Source organism: Narcine bancroftii, chromosome 13 (assembly GCF_036971445.1).
Source record: "Narcine bancroftii isolate sNarBan1 chromosome 13, sNarBan1.hap1, whole genome shotgun sequence".
NCBI lineage: Eukaryota > Metazoa > Chordata > Chondrichthyes > Torpediniformes > Narcinidae > Narcine > Narcine bancroftii.
The window spans coordinates 55,202,214-55,229,607 of NC_091481.1; the positions used below are offsets into that span (position 1 = coordinate 55,202,214).

The following is a 27,394-nucleotide window of genomic DNA, read 5'->3' on the forward strand; positions in this document are numbered from 1 at the left end:
CCTGTCACAATCCACCTGGGGTTTGATCGGGTCTCAGATTAATTGCAGTGAGAGCTAAAGTTGAGGCAGATTTGTCTCCGACTCAAAACTCTGCCAACCAGTTTAGCAAAACATTTTCTATTGCGGGGAAAAAAATAACTCAGATTCAGGATAAAAATAATGATAAACAGGAAAACAGTGATTATGTCCCCAAGGGTTTAGGAAATAAAAAGCAGGGAAGCCATAAACTCTGAATTGATATGCATGAACTGAAAGGATTGTTCCTGCATCACTTATCATTGGGGATGTGGATCTCACAATGTCCTGCAGTGATGCCCATTACTAACTAGACAAGAGCCACTGATTGCAGCTGAACAGACGCTCGCAACGTGCGCACATACCCACACACCCACACCCACACACACACACTCACACACACACACACACACACACCCACACACACGCACACACACACACACACCCACACACCCACACACACACACACATGCACACACACACACGCACACCCACACACACACACCCACACACCCACACACACACACACGCACACACACCCACACCCACACACACACACCCACACACCCACACACACACACCCACACACACCCTCACACACACACATGCACACACACACGCACACACACACCCACACACGCACACACACACCCACACACACGCACACACACCCACACCCACACACACACACCCACACACCCACACACACACACCCACACACACCTTCACACACACACATGCACACACACACGCACACACACACACCCACACACGCACACACACCCACACACCCACACACACACACACACACACCCACACACCCACACACACACACGCACACCCACACACCCCCACACACACACACACACATACCCACACACACACACACACACACACACACATGCACACCCACACATCCACACACACACATGCACACACACACACCAACACACGCACACACACACACATCCACACACACGTGCACACACACGCACAACACCCACGCACTCACACACACACACAACACCCATACACACACTCGTGACCACATGCACACAAGCACATACACACACACATACGCACACACTCGCAAACACACACACTCACACAAATGCACACACACTCACGCCCACACACACGCACACACACACGCACACATGCACACACACACACACCCACACACACACACGCACACACACACACCCACTCACCCACACACGCACTCATGAACACACACACATACACACACAACACCCACACACACATTTGCGAACACACACACGCACAACACCTACACACACTTGCACATACAACCACGCACACACTCACGAACACACACACATGCACATGCACACACACACTCGCGAACACACACACTCACACAAATGCACGTACATTCACACACACAACACCCACTCACACACTCATGAACACACACACTCACACAAATGCACACACATACACACACACACAATACCCTGTAATGGAGGATTAAAACCATGTGCCCAGATGCTTTTCGCTTATGTGGAACTGACAACACTGGGTCTACACGCAGGTCACCTTACTTTCAGAACTAGCAGATGTAATTAAACTCAGCCATGGGGATTTATCTGAAGATACACTTTGAAATGGAATTCCACTGTGAGGCCCAGCAGTTGTCAAATGCAACACTCTGAAATTGACGAATTGGTCACAACCTGTCTTGCTCGAGAAGTTTTAATAAGTCTTTGTATCTACGAGATAAACCAAGAAATCATAACATCCTGGTTCCATAATAATTAATCTTCTAAATTGTGGAATATAATGTTCAGTTTTGATTTTGACTGACAAATGTTAGAAGGAGTAGACGCATGATTAATTGTTTTTGGGGTATATAAGCCTGTGGTCCTACTGCTGAAGTTTAGACTCTCCGAGGGATGGGAACATCCCTTGTCAAGAAGGAAGAACAGCCAGAGTCCAAGCAATGTCCCAGTTAGGGGAGGTGGAGAGCTGCTACCAGCACCCTGACAACCTACTACAAGTGTGCAGTCGTTGCTTCGCTTCGGCATTGGGACCAGTCCAAGCGTTGATAAGTATAGTTGGGAAGGGCTTGCATATTGTAGTGTGAAATCAGCTTTTGAATTAGTAATAAACATTTGTATAAACTGAACTGCTCTCGGTGTGTGTGTCTATTTTCTTTCGGTAGCTCAAACACTGTGACCAATCTAAAATGAACAAAATGAGAGGTATAAGTTTACCCAAGACACACCCACACACACACTTGCGAACACACACACACACGCACATACACCCACGCACACACTCACGAACTCACACACTTGCACATGCATGCACACACTCGTGAACACACACACTCACACAAATGCATGCACATACACACACACACTCACGAACGCACACACTCACACAAATGCATGCCCATTCATACATACACACACACACACACACATGCACACACCTCTCTCTCACACACACAAACACACAAGCACACACTCTCTCACATGCATACTTTCACACACAAATACATAAACACACACTCTTTTCACACTCACAAACACACACACTCACACACATACAAACACACATGCACATGAACACAGACACACACACACCTTTCACTCTCTCTAAGACACACACACACACACACACACACACACACAGATACAGCACAGATACAGACATAGAAACACAAACAGACACACATATATATATACACATGCATTCACACAGACACATACAAAAACACCCCTCCCCCCCCCAGCACCCACACAAACAAAATCGCATGTTAATCCAAAAGTTGAAAACGGTGTACTTCGGGTGGTGAGATCAAGTTCCACCCAACCCCTCTCTCCCACAGGGCCCTCAACCTCTTGGATTTGCCTTGGCCTTTTGTCTCAGCCTGCTCCGACTGGGAAGGCACAGGAAAGGAAAGCTTGAAGGACCTTTGGGTTTCATTGCTGTGGCCTAGTCATTGGCTCAGGGCCTGGTCCCCACCCCTCCCCTTGGTGGTTCAGTGGAACGCTTGGCTTCAAAGCTCCTCACAGTAAGAAACATGATTAAAACTGTCAGAACCACGCAAACTGGTAAAAAAGTTGGAAACAAAAGATTTATTTTTAATCTCTGCTATCAGAGCCAGCACCACCAGGCTGAGGAATAGCTTCTTCTCCGTGGTCAGTGAGAACGCTGAACGACCAAAGGAACTCCTCGCACTCACCGTCCGAGACTCTCATATTCACAAAAAAAAATTTGTTTGTTAATTTATGTACATATTTATTTATTTATTTGCACTTTGAATATTTGTGCTACATCTATATGGTTTGTCTGTATGTGTACTATGTCTCATTGTGTGTCTGTATGTTTTGCACCGAGGACCGGAGAAAGCTATACTTTCTGCAGAGGGATCATTCTGTGCTTGGCTTTCTGGAAGATGGAGAGGAGAGGGGGTTGGCGGGTGTGGGGGGGGGCAGAAATGAAGGGGTGATGGGGGGGTGTTGTTAGGAAGGATTGGGGAGACAGATACTCTGTTCTGACAAACTCTTCTGGGACGGGTGTTCAAGTGCTTAGGGTCAGCAATCGACAGTCAAACAGTCATTGAACAGAGGTGAAAGCTCTCTCTTACCTATCCTTGAAAAACCTCCGCAATCCGAAAGCCACGAGTTTAAGAATTGCTTCCAGCACGAACACAGTGGTGAACATGTAGTTGCAGTACTTGAGGGCAACTTCCAGAGACTGGAGTGGGGGGAGGAAACAATTAGATGCTTACAGCAAAGACACTGGATAGGCTGAAGCTTCATTCCCTGGAGTGTCGGAGACCTTTACGAGGGGCATAGATAAGGTGAAAAATCACAGTTCTTTTCCCCCCGCCCCCCCCTCCCCCAGGATAGAAGAGTCTCAAAGTAGATTTAAGTTGAGAGCGGAACAATTTAAAGGGGACCTGAGGATCATTAAGTAGGTGGCGGGTCTATGCAGTGAGCTGACAGAAGGCATGTCAGAGGCGATATCATTGCAACATAAAATTCCCCTCCCCCATTTGGACAGATACAGTGATAGGAAAGGGGTAAGGGGGACCAACTGCAGGCCAATGGGACTGGCTGAAATGGGCAATTTGGTTGGCACATGTTAAGACTCAAAGATTCTGCATGAGTTTAAATGAAGCAATGTCGAGCATGGGAGGACTTGTGGGGGGGGGGGGGGTGTGGACAGACACTGCTGAATAGCGCAATCAGTGACATTTTGTGCCACTTTCATCGCTGTGAGCAGATCGATGGGCTGGCAATTAGGCAGATTTGATTTATTCTCCCCAGAATGAACCTATGCCATGAACACGTCTCATTGCTTCTGTAATTATTCTGCAGAATATAACATCACAGTTAATGAAACAAATATCAATTTAAGCTGGAAAGGGAGTTAAGACCTAACGACACTGATTTCATCAGATGTAACAGAGTGGGGTTCCCAAGTGTATGTTCCATTCCCCATTTCAAGCATTATGTGCAATTGTTTCACAAACCTTCTCTTCATTTTAAGGCAATGTATCTTTCCATGTGCTCTTTGCACCCCTCCCTCTCTCTCTCTCTCTCTCTCTCTCTCTCTCTCTCTCTCTCCCCCACTCTCTCTCTCCCCCACTCTCTCTCTCTCTCTCTCTCTCTCTCTCTCTCTCTCTCCCCCACTCTCTCTCCCTCTCTCTCTCCCCCACTCTCTCTCTCTCTCTCTCTCTCTCTCTCTCTCTCCCTCACTCTTTCATACTATGCATAAAATTATGAAAGGCATAACTAAGATAGAGGTAGGTAAGCTTGTGGGGGGAGACTAGAATGAGGGGACGTTAGAACTAGGGGACATAGCCTCAAGATTCAGGGCAGTATATTTAGGACGGAGATGAGGAGGACCTGCCTATCCCAAATGGTGTGGAATTCGCTGCCCATCGAAACAGTGGAGGTTAACTCAGAAAATATTTTGATGACAAGGTTGGATAGATTTTTACAAAGTAGGGATATGGGAAAGAGGCAGGGTTGGTGGAGATGAGCCGATCAGCCATGATGTCATTGAATGGCAGAGCAGGCTCGACAGGCCGGACGGCCGACTCCTCCTCCTGTCCCTTATGTTCGCTCTCCGCTTTATCCTTCCTCTCTTTGAATTGCTTTTCTCTCACTCCATCACTTTCCCTTCCACCCTCATCCATTCTCAAATTTGCCCTCATTCCACTTCACCATTTCATCTCCTCTGCGTCCATTATTTCTGTCTCGCCCTCTCACTATTTGATGTGTCCTGCTTCCCTCACCCCTGCTCCTCACAAACCTCCTTTAATCCCTCCCTCTCATTCCGTTGCATTCATGTCCCTTCTCATTACCCTGTTCTCACTCCCTCCCACCGCCTCATTTACTGCTCCTCCATCTTGTCTTCATCCCTCCCTTATTCTCTCCATTGTTCATTATGCTCCAATCTCTCACTCTCTCACCTCTTCAATCACTCTCTGTAACTAATTCCCTTTCCATGTCCTACTCATTTTCTCTTACACACACTCTCCTGTCTGTCCCTTGCTCCCTCTGTCACTTTGTCTAATTTAATCTCAAAAAATCTGCCTTCATAAGTCTCTACAAATTGGAATTTATGGTTGTAAAACTAAAAATTCTGGGCAAATGAATCTGCTGATCAATGTCCATACCTCTCCAGTGTGGACACTGCAACTGAAGAAGGCAACAGGAAACTCCTTCACTATTTTTCCCCTTGTATAATCATGAACTCAACATCGTCTCATCTCAAAGAAGGAGCCTTCACCAAAGGAGAACAGGGGAGGCAACAACTCCAACTTGGAGGGTCAGAGATTGTGATCGCCCACGCCGAACGGCAAGGCCCCTGAATGAATAAACTCTCCTTGACTCTCCCTCCCTCCCTCTTATTCAGCCTCTTGCTCCATTCACTCCTTCAATCTCTCACTTCTTCGTCACCCGCACCATTACTTCCTCATTCCCTTCTTATCTACTTCTCTCTCACTCTCTTCTCTCTCTCGGTCCATTCCTTCTCACCTCACCTCATACCTTCACTTCCAATAAACTGTCACCTTCTGGTTTAAATGAACCCAGTCATTTGGCCTCCATTGCCAGATTTATCATCCTCGGGCTGAAGAAATTTCTCATCAGCTCCGTCCTTAAGGGTCATTCTTTTAATTTTAAAAAAAAATTTAGAAATACAGGATAGTAACAGCCTTTCGGCCCATGAGCCTGTGCCACCCAATTATGCCCAATTGACCTACAACCCCCATACATTTTAGAGTGTTGAGCAAACCCTGCCACCCACCATATATCCATCACCACAACTTGCAATCCAGCTGGAGTAGCGGCATAAATACCATGGCTGCAAGGGCAGGTCTCCAGCAAAGAACAAATTGCCTCCTGACACCCCAAAGTCTTTCTACCATCTCCAAGACACAAAAGTGTGAAGAAAAACTCATTGCTTGCTCTGGATGAGTGTACAGTTCCATCTAAGCTTGGCACCATTCTGGTCAAAACAGGTTTAAATTTAGACACTGTTAGGTCTGCTTTGTTCATGAATGAGTGAGACAAACACCAGACTGAGTCGAAATCAGGGTTCTTTGTTCTTTATTACCGGATTGTAACACTTGCAATTAACAATGTTAGTCGGAGAATGCATTCTGCCGTTATCAGCAAAATGGTGATTTTTTATACCCTTGGATACGTGCTTAGAACATCATCATATCATTACTTGTCCAATGACTAAAACTGTTGCTATCCTTTCCCTGCTAGCTTCCTGCCTCTCAATCCATCAATGTCTCTCTTATCTTGTAAGTACAAGGATGCATTCACATCTTGTTACAGCCCTGCACAGGGTAACTCCTTACACATTCCCATCTCATGATGTTTTACCTTACAACACCCATCATGGTAACAGGCCCCACCAACCCACGAGCCCGCACTGCCCAATTACACCCAATTGACCTACACCCCCTGGTACGCTTTGAATGGTGGGAGGAAACCGGAGCTCCCGGGAAAAATCCACACAGACATGGGAAGAACGCACTAGCAGACAGCATGGGATTCGAATCCCAGTCCCGATCGCTGGCGCTGTAAGAGCGTTGTGCTAACTGCTACTCCAACTGGGGATGCCCTTTTATCTTGAGGCTGTGCCCTCTGGTTCGTGACTCCCCCACCACCAGAAATGTCTGCTCCAATGCCCACACTACATTGGCAAGGGATGGGTAATAAACACCCTGGACTGATTTTCAGTGGCACTCAAGGGCAATAAGACTCGAGGGGTGGGGGAGTCAGCCTTACCTTGGGTTGGTTGTAGTGCTCCAGAGACATTGTCACCACGTTGATGCAGATGGTGAAAGTTATGAAGAGATCCAGGTAATGACTCGTGCACAAGGTGTGGATAAAGAGGCGAACTGGAGAGTAGGCAGCGTAGTAGGGCAGGCGTTGGGCTTCTGGTGCGTTAAGGGTTAACATGGCGGGGGGCAGGTGGAAGCAATGAAGACCAGCTGGTTAGTTCTCCGATGTCTCTGCTCCGTCTCCATCCCAGTTCCACCCCCTGCCCTTCATGCAATATTAACAGTTTTGGGTGGGGGAGGGATTGTTCCAAAGTTGTTCTAACATACACCCCTTGGAGGAAGAAAGGGGAAAGGAGAGGAGGGAAGCGGGGTGACATGTGTACGAGAATAAAGGCAGGGAGAGGTGGAAATAAGGCTTGAAGAAGACAGGAGGGAGAGAACGAGAAACTGAGAAGAGGGGAAAGGACAGGGACGAATGGTTGGGCCTGGGAATGGGGTAGGAAGGGGATAGAGAGGATGAGATGGGACAGGGTTGAGTGGAAGTGGAAAAAGAGAGGGTAGAAGGGAGAGAAAAAGGAATGAGAGTAGGAGTGTTGGGGAATGAATAGTGGGAGGGTCGGTGTGGTGAAGGAGGAAGGAAGAAGGATGGTGTGGTGAAGGAGAGGGTCGATGTGGTGAAGGAGAGGGATAGTGTGGTAAAGGAGAGGGATGGTGTGGTGAAGGAGGAAGGGAAGGACAGAGAATAGAGTGAAAGTGGAAAAAAAAGTCCAACTTTGAGGAGAGAAGTTCTCTAATAAGAAGGCGGAAAAATTGGGGGGGCATGGTGGGCGTGGCGGTGAGCTCAATGCTGTTACAGCGCCAGCGACTGGGTTCGAATCCCACGCTGTCTGTAAGGAGCGTTTACGTTCTCCCCGTGTCTGTGTGGGTTTTACCCGGGGGCTCCGGTTTCTTCCCACTGTTCCAAACATACTGGGGGTGAAGATTAATGGGGTGTAAATCGGACGGCACGAAAACATGAGCTGAAATGGCCTGTTACTGGGCTGAATGTCTAAATTTCCAAAAAAAATTTCAAATTGTAAATTTGAAGAGTAATATCTTCAAACTACCAATTAAAATATTGGAAATGTGGGAGAAAAAAAAGTTCTGTGTGACAGGAGCCGGGTACAATCAAGTTCCTGTTGACTGTCAGATTGCCGGTATGTTAAGGATAGCTATTGACATGAAGGTGGCGGTGAACTGGTTGGGAGAGAGGGGAGGGTCATCCCACACTGCAAAGAGCTGGTCTGGGGAACCATAAGGAGAGATTGTTTTGATGCACTGGATGATAGGGCACTGGCAGTGAACTGGGCAGCAGTTTGCTAAATGCTGGAAGGAGACTCTTTTAATTTGGCAGAAGCACAAGGGTAACTGATTGAAGCCTTGGATTGAAGAGGCTAGCACAGGAGCAACGGGCTGATCGATCTGGGCGGCATGGTTTCCCCCCCCCCCACCCCCGTCTGAAGGGGGCTCTTACTCCTGCGTTTCTTCTCCAGCCTGCGCAGCCGCTTCTCTTCCCGCCTCCTCGCCTCCTCGGCTTCCTGGTGTTGCCGGCACTTGTGGAAGTTCTCCACCACCACGCCCACAAACATGTTCAGCACGAAGAAACTGACGATGAGCAGGAAGGAGATGAAGTAGAGGAGCATCCAGGGGTTGTGGTTAATGATGGGCTGTGGGAGAAGATTAGGGCAATTCATTAGAGACGTAGCACGGTAACGGGCCCTTACACTGCCCAAATACCCCGTACGGTTTTTGTTTGGAGGGAGGGAGGGAGGACGGCGGAGCACCCAGAAGAAACCCACAGGTCATTGGGAGTATGTACAGACTCCTTACAGACATTGCCGAATTCAAACCTGGGTCACCAGCGCTGGAATAGCGATGCGCAGACCTCAATGCTAGCCATGCCGCCCAATAAAGATATCGAAGGAGATGGGATTCAAACCTACACCTGCAGAGCACAGTGAATTAGCAGTTCATGTGGCAGCCTCTATCCTCGAGGATACCCCACCATCCAGGCCTTGCCCTCTGCTACCATCAGGACAAAGGTACAGGAGCCTAAAGACGAGCACTCAGCAGCACAAGGACAGCTTTCTTCCCGCTGCCATCAGTTTCCTGAAGAATCAACGAACCAAAGACACTGCCTTACTTTTCGTGCACAGTTTTTAAATTTACTGTTGTCAGGTGGTTTATGTGAATGTGACGCTGCCACAAAACAATGGATTTTGTGACTTGTTCATGTCAATAAATCTGATTCTGATTCTGGGAGGCACTGAATTCACTCCACCTTGTGTTGCAGCCCCCTGCCACGCAGAACTCAGATCAGTCACACCCCTCAGCCCTGGAGATTTAGCTCCACAGACATTGTTACACTGAGGATATGTGAAACACGGACATCTGCAGACACTTTGATTGCAGTAAAAGCACACAGTAAATGCCGAAGGATCTCACTGGCCTCGCAACATCCATAGGAGGCAAAGATATATTACCGACCGTTCAGGCCTGACCCCTTCTTCAAGGTATGAGTAAAAAGCAGGCAGGTGTCTGAATGAGGGAGAAAGGAGAAAGAATAGGAGGGAGAGGAATCCAGATATAATTGGATATGATAAGAGGAGAAGTGAGAATTGAATTTGGCTCTGTGAAAGGAGACAGAGGGAAAAAGGGAGAGTGAGAGAGAGAGAGAGAGAGAGAGAGAGAGAGAGAGAGAGAGAGAGAGAGAGAGAGAGAGAAACAGAGAGACAGAGCTAGAGGAAGGTTCTGGAGGAGCTTGACTATTCATGGTCTCATGAATTGACAGGCTGAGACCACCCGCAAATTGGAGGAGCAACACCTCATCATCCATTGGGGACTCTCCAACTGGATGGTATTAACATCAACTTCTCCGGTTTCTATCAAAGCCATCCCGCCCCACCTTCATCAACCTGTCTCTTTCCTCATTCTATCTCTATCTCTCTCTCTCTCTCTCTCTCTCTCTCTCTCTCTCTCTCTCTCTCTCTCTCTCTCTCCCTTTTCCCTCTGTCTCCTTTCACGAAGCCAAAATCAATTCTCACCTCCCCTCTTATCACATCCAATATTGTCTGTTGGTCTCCCCCTTCTATACTTCCCCCCCACCCTTTTTCCTTCAGTCTTTATTGAGGTGCCTGCCTACTTTTTGCTCACACCTCAAAGGGCTCAGGCATGGAATGTCAGTAATATATCTTTACCTCTGACTCTGTTGGACCCTGCGAGATTGGCTGAGTTTTTACACTGACAGTACAGCACAGAAAGGGTTCAGTCAGCCCCTCTGCTGCCCGCTAGTGTCCTCCCCCAACCATTTCTTCTAGCATCTCAATTTTTCTATCGTTGAACAAGCCAATCCCAGTTCTACCCTGCCACTCACCTCTAGGCAGTTGGGGTGAGCCTTGCCAGCGATGTTCAGATATTAAAAATAACTATATAAAACGAACATTTCTTCCTCTAGTGGGGAATGAAATCTCTGTTGAATTCTCCTTCGGGTTTTATATCAATGATCTCTTGGATCTCATTCACAGAAGCACCCTTCGTTTGGATTTAACTGAGAGGTACAGTACAGTAACAGGGCCCTCCAGACCCCGAGCTGGTGTTGCCAAATTAACCAATAACCAACTAACTTGCATGTCTATAGAATGTGGGAAAAGGGGGTGAGGGGGTGGTTAACTGGGTAAGCAAATATGCAGTTGATACAAAAATAGGGGGAGTGGTGGATAGTGAGGAAGGCTTTCTTGGATTACAGATGAATTTGCTTTGTTTGGAAAAGTGGGCTGAAAGATGGCAGATGGAATTTAATGTAGACAAGTGCGAGGAGCTGCAGTTTGGAAAAAAAATAGGACATATGCAGTTAAGGGGAGGGCATTGAGGAATGCAGAGGAACAGAGGGATCTTGGAGTTATGGTACAGAATTCCTTGAAGGTGGATTCCCATGAAGACAGGGTGGTTAAGAAGGCATATGGTATACTGGCCTTCATAAATCATAGCATAGAGTATAGGAGCTGGGAAGTGATGCTGCGACTGTTGAAGGCATTGGTGAGGCCAGGTTTGGAATATTGTGTTCAGTTCTGGTCTCCAAATTATGGAAGGATATAGATAAGGTGGAGAAGGTGCAGAGAAAATTTACAAAAATGTTGCCTGACTTACAACTAGAATACAGAGAAAGATTAAGGAAATTGGGACTTTATTCATTGGAACATAAACAGCCGAGGGGGAGGATTTGATAGTGGTATTTAAAATTATGAAGGGAATAGATAGACTAGACATGAGTAGACTCTTACCCCTGAGGGCAGGGGAGGTTGGAACAAGAGGGCATAAGTTAAGGGTAAGGGGGCAAAACATTAGGAGAAATGTTAGAAGATGCTTCTTCACTCAGAGAGTGGTGGCAGAATGGAATAATCTTCCAGAGGAGATAGTTGCGGCAGGGTCCTTTCTGTCATTTAAGAGAAGGTTGGATGTGTACATGGATATGAGGGGGTTGGAGGGATATGGGGAGAGAATGGAGTGGGGAACTAGTGGAGTTGTCCAAGTGAACTGACGCAGACTCGAAGGGCTGATATGGCCTATTTCTGTGCTGTAAACTGTTATATGAAATCCACGCAGGTCACGGGGAGAATGTACATGCTCCTTGGTGGATTCGAGCCCAGATCGTAGGTGTTGCTATAACATTATGGTGGCTATTCTCATCTCTTCCGTGATTGGTCCATGCACTTGCCTCAGAATGATAAAACTATCTGAGAGGTCACCCCCATTCAATCCCCCCTCCACCACACTCCTCAAGCGTAGAAATCCCACAACCTGCTTGCTCACGCCCAGGAGGAAAAACAAATTTGACCTCTAGCAAGTGGGAGGTTTCTTCGGGCTTGTTGCCTCCAACATTCCCAAACCGCGGCAAGTTAATTGGTCAGGGTAAGTGAGCAGCGAGGGACGGACGCAGATGGAGATGTGGAGAATAAAATGAAATCCGTGTTGATGTTCTTCACAGACTCTGTCGGCCGTAGGATCAGTTTCCAAGCTAGATGAATCGATGCATCGCACCGGGTAGTCTGTTAAATTCTTGTTCCAGAGAGCAGAACAGCTGACAAAGAGAGATGGAGAGAGGACAAAGTCTCGAACTTCGACGAAGATGGGGCTCTGGGCAATACTCAAGGCGACTCTTGTCTAATGCATTACTGCAATACAATAAAAGGAACTGTTGAACCTTTTTGAGTAGACACAAGATGGATACCACCAGATACTGTGCAGAAGGAAGCAGAGTCAATGGAGAAAGAAGTAGGGATACGAGGGACAATGGGACACAACAGGGAATTGGAGAGTTTCAGGATGAAAAGCAGACCTAAAACAGCCTTCAAGGATTATGTGCATGTGTGGATGGAGTAAGCATTAGAATCAAGTCATGACCTTTGGTGTTGTGTGACAGCATCATAGTTAAAATATTCATATTATAACCACTTTACAAGGTTACTATTGAAAAAAAAAATGGTGGGATGAAATCTAAAGCAGTGTCTTTGGTTCATTGATCATTCAGGAATCTGACAGCAGTGGAGAAAAGCCTGTCCTTGTGCCCCTGAGCGTTTGTCTTTAGGCTCCTGTACCTTTTCCCAATGGTAGCAGCGGTGAAAAGGGCATGGCCTGGGTGGTGGAGGCTGCTTTCTTAAGACCCCACCTCACGTAGATGCCCTCGATGGAGTGAAGTCTGGTGTCTGTGACATCACAGGCCGAGTTAACAAACCTCCGGAGTTTATTCTTGTCTTGAGAGTTGGCACCTTCCTATCAGGCTGTGATGCAACCAACTAGAATGCTCTCCACAGTACACCTGCAGAAGTTTAAGAGAGTCTTCGGTGATGTACTGAATCTCCTCAAACACCTCACTGGCGAGCCTTCTTTGTGATTGCATCAACGTGGAGGCTCCAGCACAGATCCTTGGAGATGTTGACACCCAGGAATTTGACATTTTTGATCCTCTCCACTACTGAGCCCTCGATGAGGACTGGGTCATGTACTCCTGACTTCCTTCTGGATAATCCATAATTATCTCCCTGGTTTTTCTACCATTGAGCACAAGGTTGTTGGAGTGACACTGCTCAACGAGCTGATCTATCTCCCTCCTGTCCGCTTTCTCATTGTCGTTTGTGATTCTGCCGACAACTGTGGTGTCATTGGCAAATTTGTAGATAGCATTGGAATTGTGCCTGGCCACCCAGTCATGGATATGTAGTGAATAGAGCAGTGGGCTAAGCATGCACCTGTGTAGATGATCAGTGCGGAGGAGGCATTGTTTCCAATTTGTACTGACTGAGGTCTTCCAATGAGAAAATCAAGAATCCAGCTGCAGAGGGGGTACAGAGGCCTAGAGTTTGTAGCTTCTTGACCAGCACTGAGGGAATAATAATGTTGAAGGCTGAGCTGTAGTCGATGAAGAACAGCCGTATGTATGAATTGCTGTTTTCGAGGTGACCCAGTGCTGAATGGAGAGACAGCGATACTGCATCTGCTATGGAGCGATTGTGATGATAGGTGAATTACAGTGGGTCTTTGCTTAGGTCCGTGTTCATTCTGGCCATGACCAGCCTCTCAAAAGCATTTCATCACAGTAGAAGTTAGTGCTACTGGGCGATAGTCATTGAGGCAGCTCACACAGCTCTTCTTGGGTTCCGGGATGATTGATGCCCTTTTGAAGCTGGTGGGAACCTCTGACTTCAGCAGTGAGAGGTTGAAAATGTCCGTGAACATTCCGGCTAGTTGGTAGGTGTAGATTTTCAGTTCCCTGCCAGGTACGCCGACAGGGCCTGATGCCTTGAATGATGTTCTGTCATCACCCTCAGAGACAGTATTACAGGGTCCTTGCAGGGATGCTAGTAGGCACTGCTTGGTACTCCATCTCAAAGTGGGCATAGAAGGTGTTCGGCTCATTGGGTAATGAAGCATCACAGCCATGGGCTTTGTCTCTAGCTTCCTCCACAATTGCCGCTTTGCCTCAAAGATGGCCTTCCACTGGTCATACCTGGACTTCCTGTAGAGATCTAGATCCCTGGCCTTAAGTTCCCTTGTTCTCGCCCTCAGCAGGTTGCAAATCCTCCGATATATCCAAGGCTTCTGGTTGGGGAACACCCAGTATGTGCACATGGGCACATGCTCATCCACACAGGTCTTGATAAAGTTGTTGACCCCTGTGCCTATTCATTGAAGTCTATGGATGTCTTCTTGAATATGGTCCAGTCCACTGATTCAAAGCCGTCCTGTAGACGCTCCTCCACCTCCCTCGACCACATCTTCACCGTCTTCACCACTGGTGTTGCGGTCCTCAGTCCCTGCTAGTATGCCAGGAGGAGAAGTACAGCCAGGCGATCAGACCTGCGAAGTGTTGTCGTGTTGTGGCTTAGTAGATGTTCTTCATTGGTGGTCGAGTGCATTGGCTCTTCTGGTCTCACATGTGACGTGCTGATGGTAGTTTGTTAAATACTTCTTCAGGTTGGCCTGATTGTAGTCCCCTAAAATGATGGCTGTGTGGAGGCCTTGGCTAGAGACCAACTTGTTCAAATCAGGCAGAACCCAAGTTGAACCTTCCAGCCCATTTGCAAGATCTATTTCACAACTTACTTAGTTTTATAACCTTCTGTGTTATCCATCTGTTCTGAGAATCCTTTTATTCTAATGACCTGCAATGTCACTACAATATGGAAATTATCTCATCTCCATCAGGAAGTGACGGAAGCTGTTCGGGATACTGAAAGAACCAGTTGAGAAGATGGTTAAATATTTTGTTTGAACATATATTAATTATAAGCTGCGCTTAGCAGTTTTACTACAGCAGCTTTTCTTTAATAACTGTCGAGGATTTAGGTGCATTGAGAGATGTCGGGCTACATTTAATTGGGGCAGCTGTTAAAAGCCCAAAGCAGATACTGGAGACCCCCACATTATGAAGGAGGAGGGTTGTGCTCCCCGAAAACTGACTGCATTGGGATTTTCTGTCACGTGGATTGATGTCATCTGTGAAGAACTGCTTGCTGAAAATAAAATTAAAATCGGCACACAAGTACAAGAGAGTTTTGGTTCAATGCACAAAAAAGTGCTGGGAAACTCAGCAGGTTACACAGCATTTGCTGAAAGCACAAGGCTCTGGGTGATGTGCAAAAAATCCAATTTGCAGGTGGTCTCAGTTTGAAAGCGCAATCTGCTGAGTTTATCCATTGCACTCCACCCCGGCAGGTCCATTCCAACCATCCAGTGCCCATTTACATTCAACCTTCACTCATCCCAGTTAATCCACCCACCATCCCTTCAGATTCTGCCACTCACCTGCTCACCTGGGGTCATTTATAACTGCAATGAACCTACTGCCCTGAGTCTTTGGGATGTGGATGAAATGAAAGTACTTGTGGGATGCCTGCTTAGTCCAAGGACAACGTGCCGACTGCATGCAGCTGCGCCAGGAAGTTTTTGGAGGCAGTAGTTTGGACTAACTGTGTCATCGTGTTGCCCATGCATGGTCTTTAACCAATGGAATAAAAGAAAACATCCAGGGGAAGTTCCCTCCACTGCTGAATACTGGTCACCTCATAATAGGAAGGATATGGAAGCTATGGAGAGGGTGCAGAGGAGATTTACCAGGACGTTGCCTGGATTGGAAAATGTCATATGAGGCAAGGTTTGCAGAGCTGGGGCTTTTCTCTCTGGAGGGAAGATGAGACTGGACTTCATAGAGGTCCATAGATTCTTGGATAAGATGGATACCCAGCATCTTTTTCCCAGGCGGGAGTAGCCCACACCAGGGGCATCTGTTCAAAGTGAAGGGAGAGACGTTTAGGGGAGACATCAGGGGTAAGTTTTTTACACAGAGATTTGTGGGTGCCTGGAATGCCTTGCCTGGGATGGAGGCTGGAATATTGGGGGCTTTTAGGGGCACATGGATGAAGGAGGGTTATAAGGTAGGAAGGGTTTAGTATTTTTTTTTCGCTAGGAATATATGTGTGGGCACAACATCGTGGGCCAAAGGCCTGTACTGCTCTATAATTCTATGTTTTCTCACTTTACCTGCTGGTCAATAGACACGGCATCTAAACCATGGTACATGATGTTGACCCAGCCATCCTTCGAAGCAAGGACAAAGAGAGACATCAGAGCCTGTGGTGGGAGACAGAGACGTTGTTATCCCAATGAAAAGAAAATACATTTACAATGTTAACATCAGAACCTAGAGCTCCTTGGAGTAAGAAAGGAAATTCAGATCCATTATCTGAGCTACATGAGTTTGGCATGAGCGTGCTGATGTAGTTAATACACAAAAGGAGCTCAGAAGTACCCGCAGTGTCCACAGGAGGGGAAAAATATATAGCCAACTTTTTGGGCCTCAGCCCTTCGTCAAGGTATGAGTGAAAAGCAGGCAGGTGCCTGATTAAAAGGATGGTGGTGGGGGGAAGGAAGGGCAGGGGGGAGATGCACAGGCCATACATGGGTAGGGATAAGATATGTAAAGCTGAGAATTGCTCGGGAGGGAGGGGTGGCTGTGAATGCAGAGCTGGAGGAATGGAGGCAGAGGGATAGGGAAAGAGAGAGAGAGAGAGATGGAGGGATAGGGAAAAGGAGAGATGGGTGGCATGGGGGCTAATGGAAACTGGAGAGATTGATGCTAAAGCTGTCTTGTTGGAGGGTACCCAGATGGAAATACAAGGTATTTCGGTTAATGCCAGTGCTCCTCCCCCTGCCCCTTCTTCCCTTCTCCCCCCACCTTTTAATTCAGGCCTCTGTCTGCTTTTTGCTCATACCCTGAAGAGGGCCTCAGGCCAAAAGTATTTGTTATCTATGGATCCTGTGTGACCTGCTGAGGTTCCCTAGCTCTTTTGTGCGTTAACAACATGTGCATTTACTCTTGGTAAAGAGGGCGCTTTTAACTGAGAAATGAGGCAAATACAATCACATGGCATCCAGCTAACTTGACAGCTCGGGGAGCTAACACTTACCGGCAACTCTCTACCGGGGTTTCACTGCACACATCACTGGTTCTGTAACAGGTGCTGTCCCTGTCAGAGCTCTGGAAATGTCTCCTGATTCCATGTGCTGACGCCTGCCACAGTTCCATTGTGATTGCTTGTCTATCAGGCTACAATACACAAACATGCTGGAGAAACTTAGCAGGTCATGCAGCATCCCTAGGAAGTTTTGGGCCTTCTTTAGGTATATGACGCTGTTCCAGACCCATGGAGAGCAGAGGGCGAGGACACAGCATTCCTCCACAGGGTTCTACTTCACAGTACAACTGCTGACGACTCTGTTCAGGCTTTGAACGGCCTGTTAAAGGAGCCGATGATGGCTTATTTTAAAAATCTTGTGACCTCAGGGTCTGGGCCCAAGTTCATGGTGCCTATTTTCGTCAGTGGCCTCGAGGGATTCCAGAGAGGCCGAGGACTGGTGCAGGGCACCAGAAAATGGGGAAAACGCTCCCTGGTCGAGAAGGGGAAGTGGAGGAGTCGACCTTTGAGGACCAGCGAGGGCTTCCACGGATGAAGGCCACACAGGCGGTTGGTAACTCGATGCGTGGGACAGGCGGGCTGTTGGCGAAAGGAATCGCATCAGGCTGAAGACTGGCTCGAGACTGGCTGAAAGGGGTCCCAGCTATCGGGACCGGGATGTAAGCAGGGGGCGGAGGTTGGATTGGGAGTTCGGGTTGCTGAAGGCTGTGTGGCTCCGAAGGCTGCAGGAGCACGGGAGGCAAACCCCTGGACACTCAGTGCATCTGAAGGGACTCTCTTTTGCCTCGCTTTTTCTGACTATAAGGAGCGCCGGGTATTTTCTGCTGATGGCGATTTTTTGTCTGCCTTATGGGCAGACTAAATACAATTTTGTGTCGTATTACATTTGTTTAGTTACATGACAATAAATGAATCTTGAATCTTGAATACCTGCTGAGTTTCTCCAGCATACGCCCCCGGCATCTGCAAACTTTTTTTGCTTCACTGATTAACTTGCTCTCTCCCCTCATCTCCTCCATTTAAAATGTACGCCAGTTACCACCGCTGGAAGGCATGCTTTTCTTGCTGCCATCACCACATTCCCTGATCTATTACAGCAACACTCCCCAGTAACGAGGTCAGCCAAGTCTCATCACACAAGACCCCCTTCTGTTTTCTGGCTGGTATGTGGCAATTTTTCTTTTGTTTGAGAAGAGAGGTCCAGAATCATAATTTTTTCAACAGCTGTTAAGAAATTGGTGCCAATGAGAATTTGGCCCATCATTTAGTTCATTTGTCACATCAGAGATCACACCATAAAATTGATTTCGACTGTCATTTACCACGATTATATATCAATGGCCGGCCAATGACCAATAAACGCAGAGAGACCTCCAAAGAGAGTCAGGAGGGACTCAGAAGGCCATGGAGAAGAACAGGAGCCCTCTTCCATACATCTCCCCTTGCCCACTTTAATCCCGAAAAAGCATCCTGACCTTTGATGGCCAACTGTCCCGAAGGTGGAGAACAATGTTGGTGAATGTGAGGTCATCCACTTTGGAAGGAAAATGGATTAACAGATTATTATTTAAATGGCAATAAAGCCACACAGAAGGACTTGGGAGGGAACATGCATGAATCACCAAAGGTTGGCTCACAGGTGCAGCCGACTATCAGGAAAGCAAATGGAATGTTGGCCTTCATTGCTAGAGGGCTTGAATTTAGGAGCAGGAAGGTTATGTCAGTGTACTGGTGTGGCCTCATCTGGAGCACTGCATACAGTTCTGGTCTCCTTACTTGGGGAAGGATGTACTGGCTTTGGAGTCGGTGGAGAGGAGGTTCACCAGGTTGATTCCAGAGATGAAGGGGTTGGTCTATGAAGAGAGATTGAAGCATCTGGGATGCACTCACTGGAATTTAGAAGAATGAGAGGGATTCTTATAGAAATGCATAAATTATGAAAGGCACAGATAAGATGGAAGTAGGCAAGTTGTTTCCATTGATGGGGGAGATTTCCCTACTTAGCCTCAGGATCCAGGGTAGTAGATTTAGAACAGAGATGAGGAGGAACTGCTTTTCCCAGACGGTGGTGAATCTATGGAATTCGCTGCCATTGAAGCAGTGGAGGTGACCTCAGTAAATATATTTAAGACAAGGTTTGATACATTTTTACAAAGTTTGGGGAATTTAGGGATATGGGGAAAAGGCAGTGAGGTGGAGATGAGCCAATGGTTCTCAACCTTTTATTTCCCAATCCCATATCATCTTAAGAAAAACCCCTTACTAACTATAGAGCACCTGTGGCATGGGATGCAATAGGTGTTCTGAGGTTAGTAAGGGATTACTTAAGATGGCTCGTGAGTGGAAATAAAAACCATTGAGAACCACTGCTCTAACTGAACGGCAGAGGAGGCTCTATGGGCTGGATGACCTTCTTCTTCTGTTCATGTCCCTCCAGCTTTGGTCTGCCCAAGATTCCAGGGTCAGCAAGTTTATACTTGCATAGTTTCCATTACAGTCTGCCGATCACGGTATTGGGAAGAGAAACAGTCAACAGTTTCAGGTCAAAGAAGCTTCATCAGATCTGGGAAGGAGGCTTGGGGGTGGGGGGGGGTGTGGGATGTCTCTGATAGAGGAAAACCAGAGAACAACCAGGGAGAAGCTGCAAACAAAGTCTCCAGGTCAATGAGAGAACAGTTGGCATATCAGTAAGTTTATGTGAAACGTAGAAAAAAGAACGTAGCATTAATATCTACTGAATCTCACCCATTGAAGAACTATGATCAATAGTCAACCATGCATCATCCTCTAGAGTCCAGTAACCAGTCCTTGCTGATATACCATCTTGACCATGCAATGACTGGGAAGATCATTCTCTTGTACAGCCATTCTCAACCTGTTTTTGGCTCTGTTCAAGGTTTATGGACCTCCTTCACCGTGAAGCTGTCAAGTTTGGTTTCTTCCATACATCTCTCCTTCCGACCATTAAAAACATTTAAAAAGATATGATTTCAGTCCAAGCCCTCCCTGTGGACCTGGGGAGGGGGCGGGGGTGCATTGAGAATGGCTGCTCTAGGTGAGATACCAGTTGGGAATCCTGTACCTGTCCGAGGTTGTCAAAGTTGTACTTGTGATGGATCCACTTGTAGTTGGCCTGTAAACAGTCTGACCGGTTGGTGACATTGCGAGTGTCGTGGCCCTGGCAGTAATAAAACTTGCCTTTGAAGAGCTGTAAGGGTTAAAGGGCACTGTGAGTGGTTAACACACAAAAGTGCTGGAGAACCTCAGCAGGACCAGCGACGCCATTAGGAGGCAAAGATACTCAGCCAACGTTTCGGGAGCATTTTGTCAAGTCATGAGCAAAAAAAGCAGATGGGCGCCAGATGGGTCAGGGGGAGGAGCACAGGCCAACAAGGCAAAGATACGTTATGGAGTAAACCACGGGAGTCTGCAGACACTAGGACTGAAGTGAGAACACAATCTCCGAGAAACTCAGCAGGTGAAACAGAATAGCAAAGATAAAGACACATGAAAGGTAAAGGTTCCAACATAAATGAAACTCTTTACCTTTTGACTACCATAAGGCAGACAGAGAGTTGCCACTTTGTGCAGTGCCCCTCACCGAAACCTGGTCTCCCCTCCAAGCATTGACCGGGCCTGCGTCTGCTTAGCTGCGGAGATCAGACAGTCTCTGGTGTATTCATGCTATTAACCAACATTTCAGGCTTTAGCCCTTCATCTAGGCATCACACCTTGGTTTTAAGTCCAAAACATTGGTTCCGTATCTTTATCTTTGCTATTTGACAGTCTAACCTGCTGAGTTCCTCCAATATTTTGGTTTTTACTAAAGCTATGTCATGGGATTGTTTTTGTCATGTTGTCCCTGAGGTGAAGATTATGATCTCTGCTCTGGTTTTACTGACTGGCAGATGGACATGACAGTATGCTAATTTGTATCTTTAAATCTTTCCCTGGGAGAAAATTTAGTCAGTGCATTGATTACCAGGCCTTGATTGGCCTCAATCATTTCAACCAATCCCTCGCCTGAAGCAGCAAGAGTTGGGGGGGGGGGTGATCGTGGTCAAGAGACGGGGAGAGGGGAATGGCAGCAATCCACCTGTGGAGTGGGAACTGCCCACTCATTCTGGACAGGACCCTCCAATATGGAATTCTAAATTAGTTTACAGCTTCCAGTAGACCCCAGCAGACTCCCAGTAGACCAGTTTCCAGCTTCCAGTGGACCGCTGCAGATTCACAAGTGTTGCTTCATTTTGGAAGGGCTGTCGGACCCATCCCTAATCCTTGAGACTGACCCTTTCTCTTTCCTTATGATCGGCTAGCTCTTCGGCAAGCCTCTGGAGACTCATTATTAATGTTCACCTGACAAGAGGACATTATTCAAACGAGCGAAGGTGCCCGATTTGCTTCTCTGCCGCCCGTGCAGAGACAAATCTGAAGAGATTGTACAACTCCCCCATTCTGTCTGCCTGATCTGAAGAGCAGTCCATCAGTGTCACTGATGGCAGCTTCTCTGTGCTGGAGGGAGCCGGTAATTAAAACAATTACTTTCAAATTCATAAAGATCTCAAAAAGGGCATCACGAATATGTAACAGTGGGGTGCTGAATAACATTCAGTGAGGCATTATTAATAAACAGAAATATTGTGGCCTCAGTTATTGTGACTGCATAATTGGATTACTCAAACCTTTAGCATTGGCGAGACCACATCTGGACAGATTTGTGTTTTCTTTTATAAAGAAGGATGTTAAAGCACTGAAAGCAGTTCAGTCGACTAATGCCCGGAAAGATCACTGTTTTAAAATAAGTGGCCACCCATCGAAGACAGGAGATGAGGCGATATATTGTTCCTGAAAGGGCAGAGAGCTTGGAATAGTCTTTCAGGTAAGATAAGCAAAGCGAAATGTTACCCAGGTAGATGGGGACACGGAGTTGGGATTATGGACAGACCTCGGCCACGCTCCTATATCCCAGCAGAGCTAGCTGAAGGGGCTTGAAAGTCATCCCTTCCCTGATCCTAATCTGGGCGTCTGCATCTTGATAATTCAGTCAAGGTTGGGCTGCATGCGGTTAGCGCAACGCTGTTCCAGCGCCAGCAACCCGGGTTCAAATCCGACGCTGTCTCTAAAGAGTCTGTGTGGGTTTCCTCCGCCAATTGGTGTACTTGGGTGGCATGGGCTCAGGGCCAGAAGGGTCTTTTAATGTGCTGAACGTCTAATATAAAAAATTGTAAAGAACGGATTCAGCAACAATTCCACAGTGGGCATTATAGTGAAAAACAACTGATTCAAGCAGCATTACCAGATAGCTTGAACACTGACCTCACCATATGGCTAATGAAAATGCATTTATTATCATTCACATTGTACCATTTACATCTGCATAAAAACATAGAAGCAGAAGTTAGCCATTCAGCCCGTCAAGCCTTCTCCACCACTGAATGAGATCATGGCTGATCTGATGATGGGCTCATCTCCACCGACCTGCCTTTTCCCCATATCCCTTAATTTCCCTACTATTCAAAAATCTATCCAGACTTCTCTTAAATATATTTACTGACGTCACCTCCACTGCTTCAATGGGCAGCAAATTCCACAGATACCCGACCCTCTGAGGAAAAGCAGTTCCTCCTCATCTCTGTCCTAAATCTACTTCCCTGAATCTTGAGGCTGGGGGCACCAACAGGAACAACTTAACTACCTCTATCTTATCTACGCCTTTCATAACTTTATATGTTTCTATAAGATCCCTTCTCATTCATCTAAGTTCCAGTGAGTACAGTCCCAGATGACTCAATCTCTCCTCAAAGACTCACCCCTTCAACCTGATGAACCTCCTCTGCACCTCCTCCAAAACCAGTACATCCTTCCTCAATTAAGGAGACCAGAATTGCACACAGAATTCCAGATGCAGTCTCATCGGGATCTTGTGGAGATGCAGTATAACCTTGCCAATCCTAAACTCAAACCAACATTCCATTTTCCTGATGCAGACCCCAGCCACGGCCTGCAAATCAACCTTTTGTAATTTTTTGCACAAACACCCCCAAGTCCTTCTGCACAACATGTCATTAAAATAATAATCCAATCTACCATTTTTCCTTTCAAACTGGATAACCTTATGGTATTTTTTGAACTACTGATAAGTGGTCATTCTGCTGAGCCCGCAGGAAAAAGAATCTCAGGGTTGTATGTGATGTCATGTATGAACTCTGACAAAGAATCTGAAATCTGAAATTTACCTCCAAGAAAGTGGTTTTGAAGTCTGAATGCCATTGTAATGTAGCAGGAGGTGTGGTGAGCAACTCTGCACAGCAAAATTCCAAAAATATTATTGTAATAATGGGCAGATAATCTCTATTAGCAAGACTTTTAATGAGAAATATTCGCCCCAACAGATCAGGGTGAAACAAAATATAAAACCAGGACATTTTTTTAAACAGTGGGAGGAAACTGGAGCACCCGGAGGAAGTCCACGCAGACACGGGGAGAACGAACAAACTCCTTACGGACAGCACTGGATTCGAACCCCAGTCACTGGTGTTGTAATAGCGATGCACTAACCGCTACATTAATGATTCCACCCTTAACCACACCACCTCCTAACCACTATGCAAAACGAGCCGTCCCTAACCACTACATGAACTGTGCCACCTCTAACCGCTACACTAACCGTGACGTCCCTTCTTTCTTCTTTTCTATGGCTTGGCTTCGCGGACGAAGATTTATGGAGGGGTACGTCCATGTCTGCTGCAGGCTCGTTGGTGACTGACAAGTCTGATGCGGGACAGGCAGGCACGGTTGAAGCGATTGCAAGGGAAAATTGGTTGGTTGGGGTTGGGTGTTGGGTTTTTCCTCCTTTGTCTTTTGTCAGTGAGGTGGGCTCTGCGGTCTTCTTCAAAGGAGGTTGCTGCCCGCCGAACTGTGAGGCGCCAAGATGCACGGTTGGAGGCGATATCAGCCCACTGGCGGTGGTCAATGTGGCAGGCACCAAGAGATTTCTTTAGGCAGTCCTTGTACCTCTTCTTTGGTGCACCTCTGTCTCGGTGGCCAGTGGAGAGCTCGCCATAAAACACGATCTTGGGAAGGCGATGGTCATCCATTCTGGAGATGTGACGCACCCAGCGCAGTTGGGTCTTCAGCAGCATGGATTCGATGCTTGCGGACTCTGCCAGCTCGAGTACTTCGATGTTGGTGATGAAGTCATTCCAATGAATGTTGAGGATGGAGCGGAGACAGTGCTGATGGAAGCGTTCTAGGAGCCGTAGGTGATGCCAGTAGAGGACCCATGATTCAGAGGCGAACAGGAGCGTGGGTATGACAACGGCTCTGTACACGCTGATCTTTGTGTGTTTCTTCAGGTGGTTGTTTTTCCAGACTCTTTTGTGTAGTCTTCCAAAGGCGCTATTTGCCTTGGCGAGTCTGTTGTCTATCTTTTTGTCGATCCTTGCATCAGATGAAATGGTGCAGCCGAGGTAGGTAAACTGGTTGACCGTTTTGAGTTCAGTGTGCCCGATGGAGATGTGGGGGGGCTGGTGGTCATGGTGGGGAGTTGGCTGATGGAGGACCTCAGTTTTCTTCAGGCTGACTTCCAGGCCAAACATTTTGGCAGTTTCTGCAAAACAGGACGTCATGCGCTGGAGAGCTGGCTCTGAATGGGCAATTAAAGCGGCATCGTCTGCAAAGAGTAGTTCACGGACAAGTTGCTCTTGTGTCTTGGTGTGAGCTTGCAGGCGTCTCAGATTGAAGAGACTGCCATCCGTGCGGTACCAGATGTAAACACCGTCTTCATTGTTGAGGTCTTTATTGGCTTGTTTCAGCATCATGCTGAAGAAGATAGTAAAGAGGGTTGGTGCGAGGACGCAGCCTTGCTTCACGCCATTGTCAATGGAGAAGGGTTCGGAGAGCTCATTGCTGTATCTGACCCGACCTTGTTGGTTTTCGTGCAGTTGGATAACCTTGTTGAGGAACTTGGGGGGCATCCGAGGCGCTCTAGTATTTGCCAAAGTCCTTTCCTGCTCACGGTGTCGAAGGCTTTGGTGAGGTCAACAAAGGTGATGTAGAGTCCTTTGTTTTGTTCTCTGCACTTTTCTTGGAACTGTCTGAGGGCAAAGACCATGTCAGTAGTTCCTCTGTTTGTGCGAAAGCCGCACTGTGATTCTGGGAGGACATTTTCTGCGACACTAGGTATTAGTCTATTAAGGACAATCCTAGCGAAGATTTTGCCTGCAATGGAGAGCAGCTTGATTCCCCTGTAGTTTGAGCAGTCTGATTTCTCGCCTTTGTTTTTGTACAGGTTGATGATGATGGCATCACGAAGGTCCTGAGGCAGTTTTCCTTGGTCCCAGCAGAGCATGAAAAACTCATGCAGTTTGGTATGCAGAGTTTTTCCGCCAGCCTTCCAGACCTCTGGGGGGGGATTCCATCCATACCTGCTACTTTGCCATTTTTCAGTTGTTCAATTGCCTTATATGTCTCTTCCCACATAAGGACCTCATCCAGCTCTAGCCTCAAGGGTTGCTGAGGGAGCTGGAGCAGGGTGGATTCTTGGACTGAGCGGTTGGCACTGAAAAGGGATTAGAAGTGTTCTGACCATCGATTGAGGATGGAGATCTTGTCGCTGAGGAGGACTTCACCATATGAGGGCTTTGGACTTGGGGTGAGGGGCCGTACACAACCTTTAGTGTCTCATAAAAACCCCTGAAGTCGCCAATATCGGCACTAAACTGGGTTCGTTTGGCGAGGCTAGTCCACCACTCATTTTGGATCTCCTGGAGTTTGCGCTGAAGGTGGCTGCATGTGAGACGGAAGGCTCGTTTTTTCTCTGGCCAAGATGGCTTTGCAAGGTGAGCCTGGTGGGCAGCTCGCTTCTTTGCTAGCAGCTCCTGGATTTCCTGGTTGTTTTCGTCGAACCAGTCCTTGTTTTTCCTGGAGAAGAAGCCCAGTACCTCTTCAATGGATTGCAGTTTGGACGTTTTCAGCTGATCCCAGAGGGTTTCAGGGGACGTGTCCGTGAGGCAGTTTGCATCCTCGAGCTTTGCTTGGAGGTTTGCCTGGAAGTTTCCTCTCACTACGTCTGACTGCAAATTTCCAACATTGAACCTCTTTCTGGGACTCCACTGTTCTTGAACTTTGGCTTGAAGTGAAGATTGAGCTTGCAGCAAACAAGCCGGTGGTCAGTGTGGCATTCCGTGCTGGGCATGACCCTGGTGTGGAGCACATCTCGTTTGAGTCTTCCTCGCATCAGAACGTAGTCCAGGAGATGCCAGTGTTTGGATCGGGGATGCATCTAGGTAGACTTCAGGCTGTCTCTCTGCTGGAAAATGGCATTGGTAATGACAAGCCACAGTTCTGCGCAGAGTTCCAACAGGAGGCGCCCGTTGTCATTGCACTTGCCGACACCATGCTTGCCAAGGATTCCAGGCCAGGTTTCTGAGTCTTTGCCGACGCGAGCGTTGAAGTCGCCAAGGATGACAACCTTGTCAGCTGAAGGGGTGCGTTGGATGAGGTTGCGCAGATCAGTGTAGAACTTGTCCTTTTCTGCTGGTTTCACCTGGAGGGTTGGAGCATAGATACTGATGAGGGTGATGCGACGCTTGTTTTGAAGGGGGAGTCGCATGGACATGATCCGGTCAGAGTGGCCCGTCGGGAGGTTTTCAAGTTTGGAGGCAATGGAGTTCTTGACCATGAAGCCAACACCAAATAGGCGTTGTTCAGCCTGAGGCTTGCCAGACCAATAGAGTGTGAAGCCCACACCGTGTTCTTGGAGGCTGCCTACATCTGCAAGGTGAACTTCGCTGAGAGCGGCAATGTCGATGACGAGTCTGAGGAGTTCATGTGCGATGAGGGCAGACCGACGTTCAGGTCGGTGGCTGTCAGCCTTGTCTAGTATGGTTCTGATGTTCCAACATGCTAGCTTGAGTTTGTGTGCATTTTTTGAGGGGGAGAACGTGGATCTGTCCTCAGGCCTGCGCAAAGGTGCTTTTAGGTGGAGTGCAGTGTGCGCAGTACCGGCCCCACCCTTTACACCCATGGTTTGTGTGCCGTGGCCAAGTAAGCTGGGACGTGGCAGCGAGGTCCTTGAGTC

General features: G+C 47.5%; 1 protein-coding gene across 1 annotated transcript in view; it reads right to left on the reverse strand.

The window, feature by feature from the left end:
* Positions 1-27,394, reverse strand: part of LOC138748557 (voltage-dependent T-type calcium channel subunit alpha-1I-like) — a 283,178-nt gene that overhangs the window by 39,756 nt on the left and 216,028 nt on the right. The window contains 5 exon segments of the mRNA XM_069908966.1: positions 3,635-3,744; positions 7,305-7,456; positions 8,814-9,006; positions 16,376-16,465; positions 20,393-20,518. Of these exon segments, the coding sequence (XP_069765067.1) occupies positions 3,635-3,744; positions 7,305-7,456; positions 8,814-9,006; positions 16,376-16,465; positions 20,393-20,518 (671 nt within the window).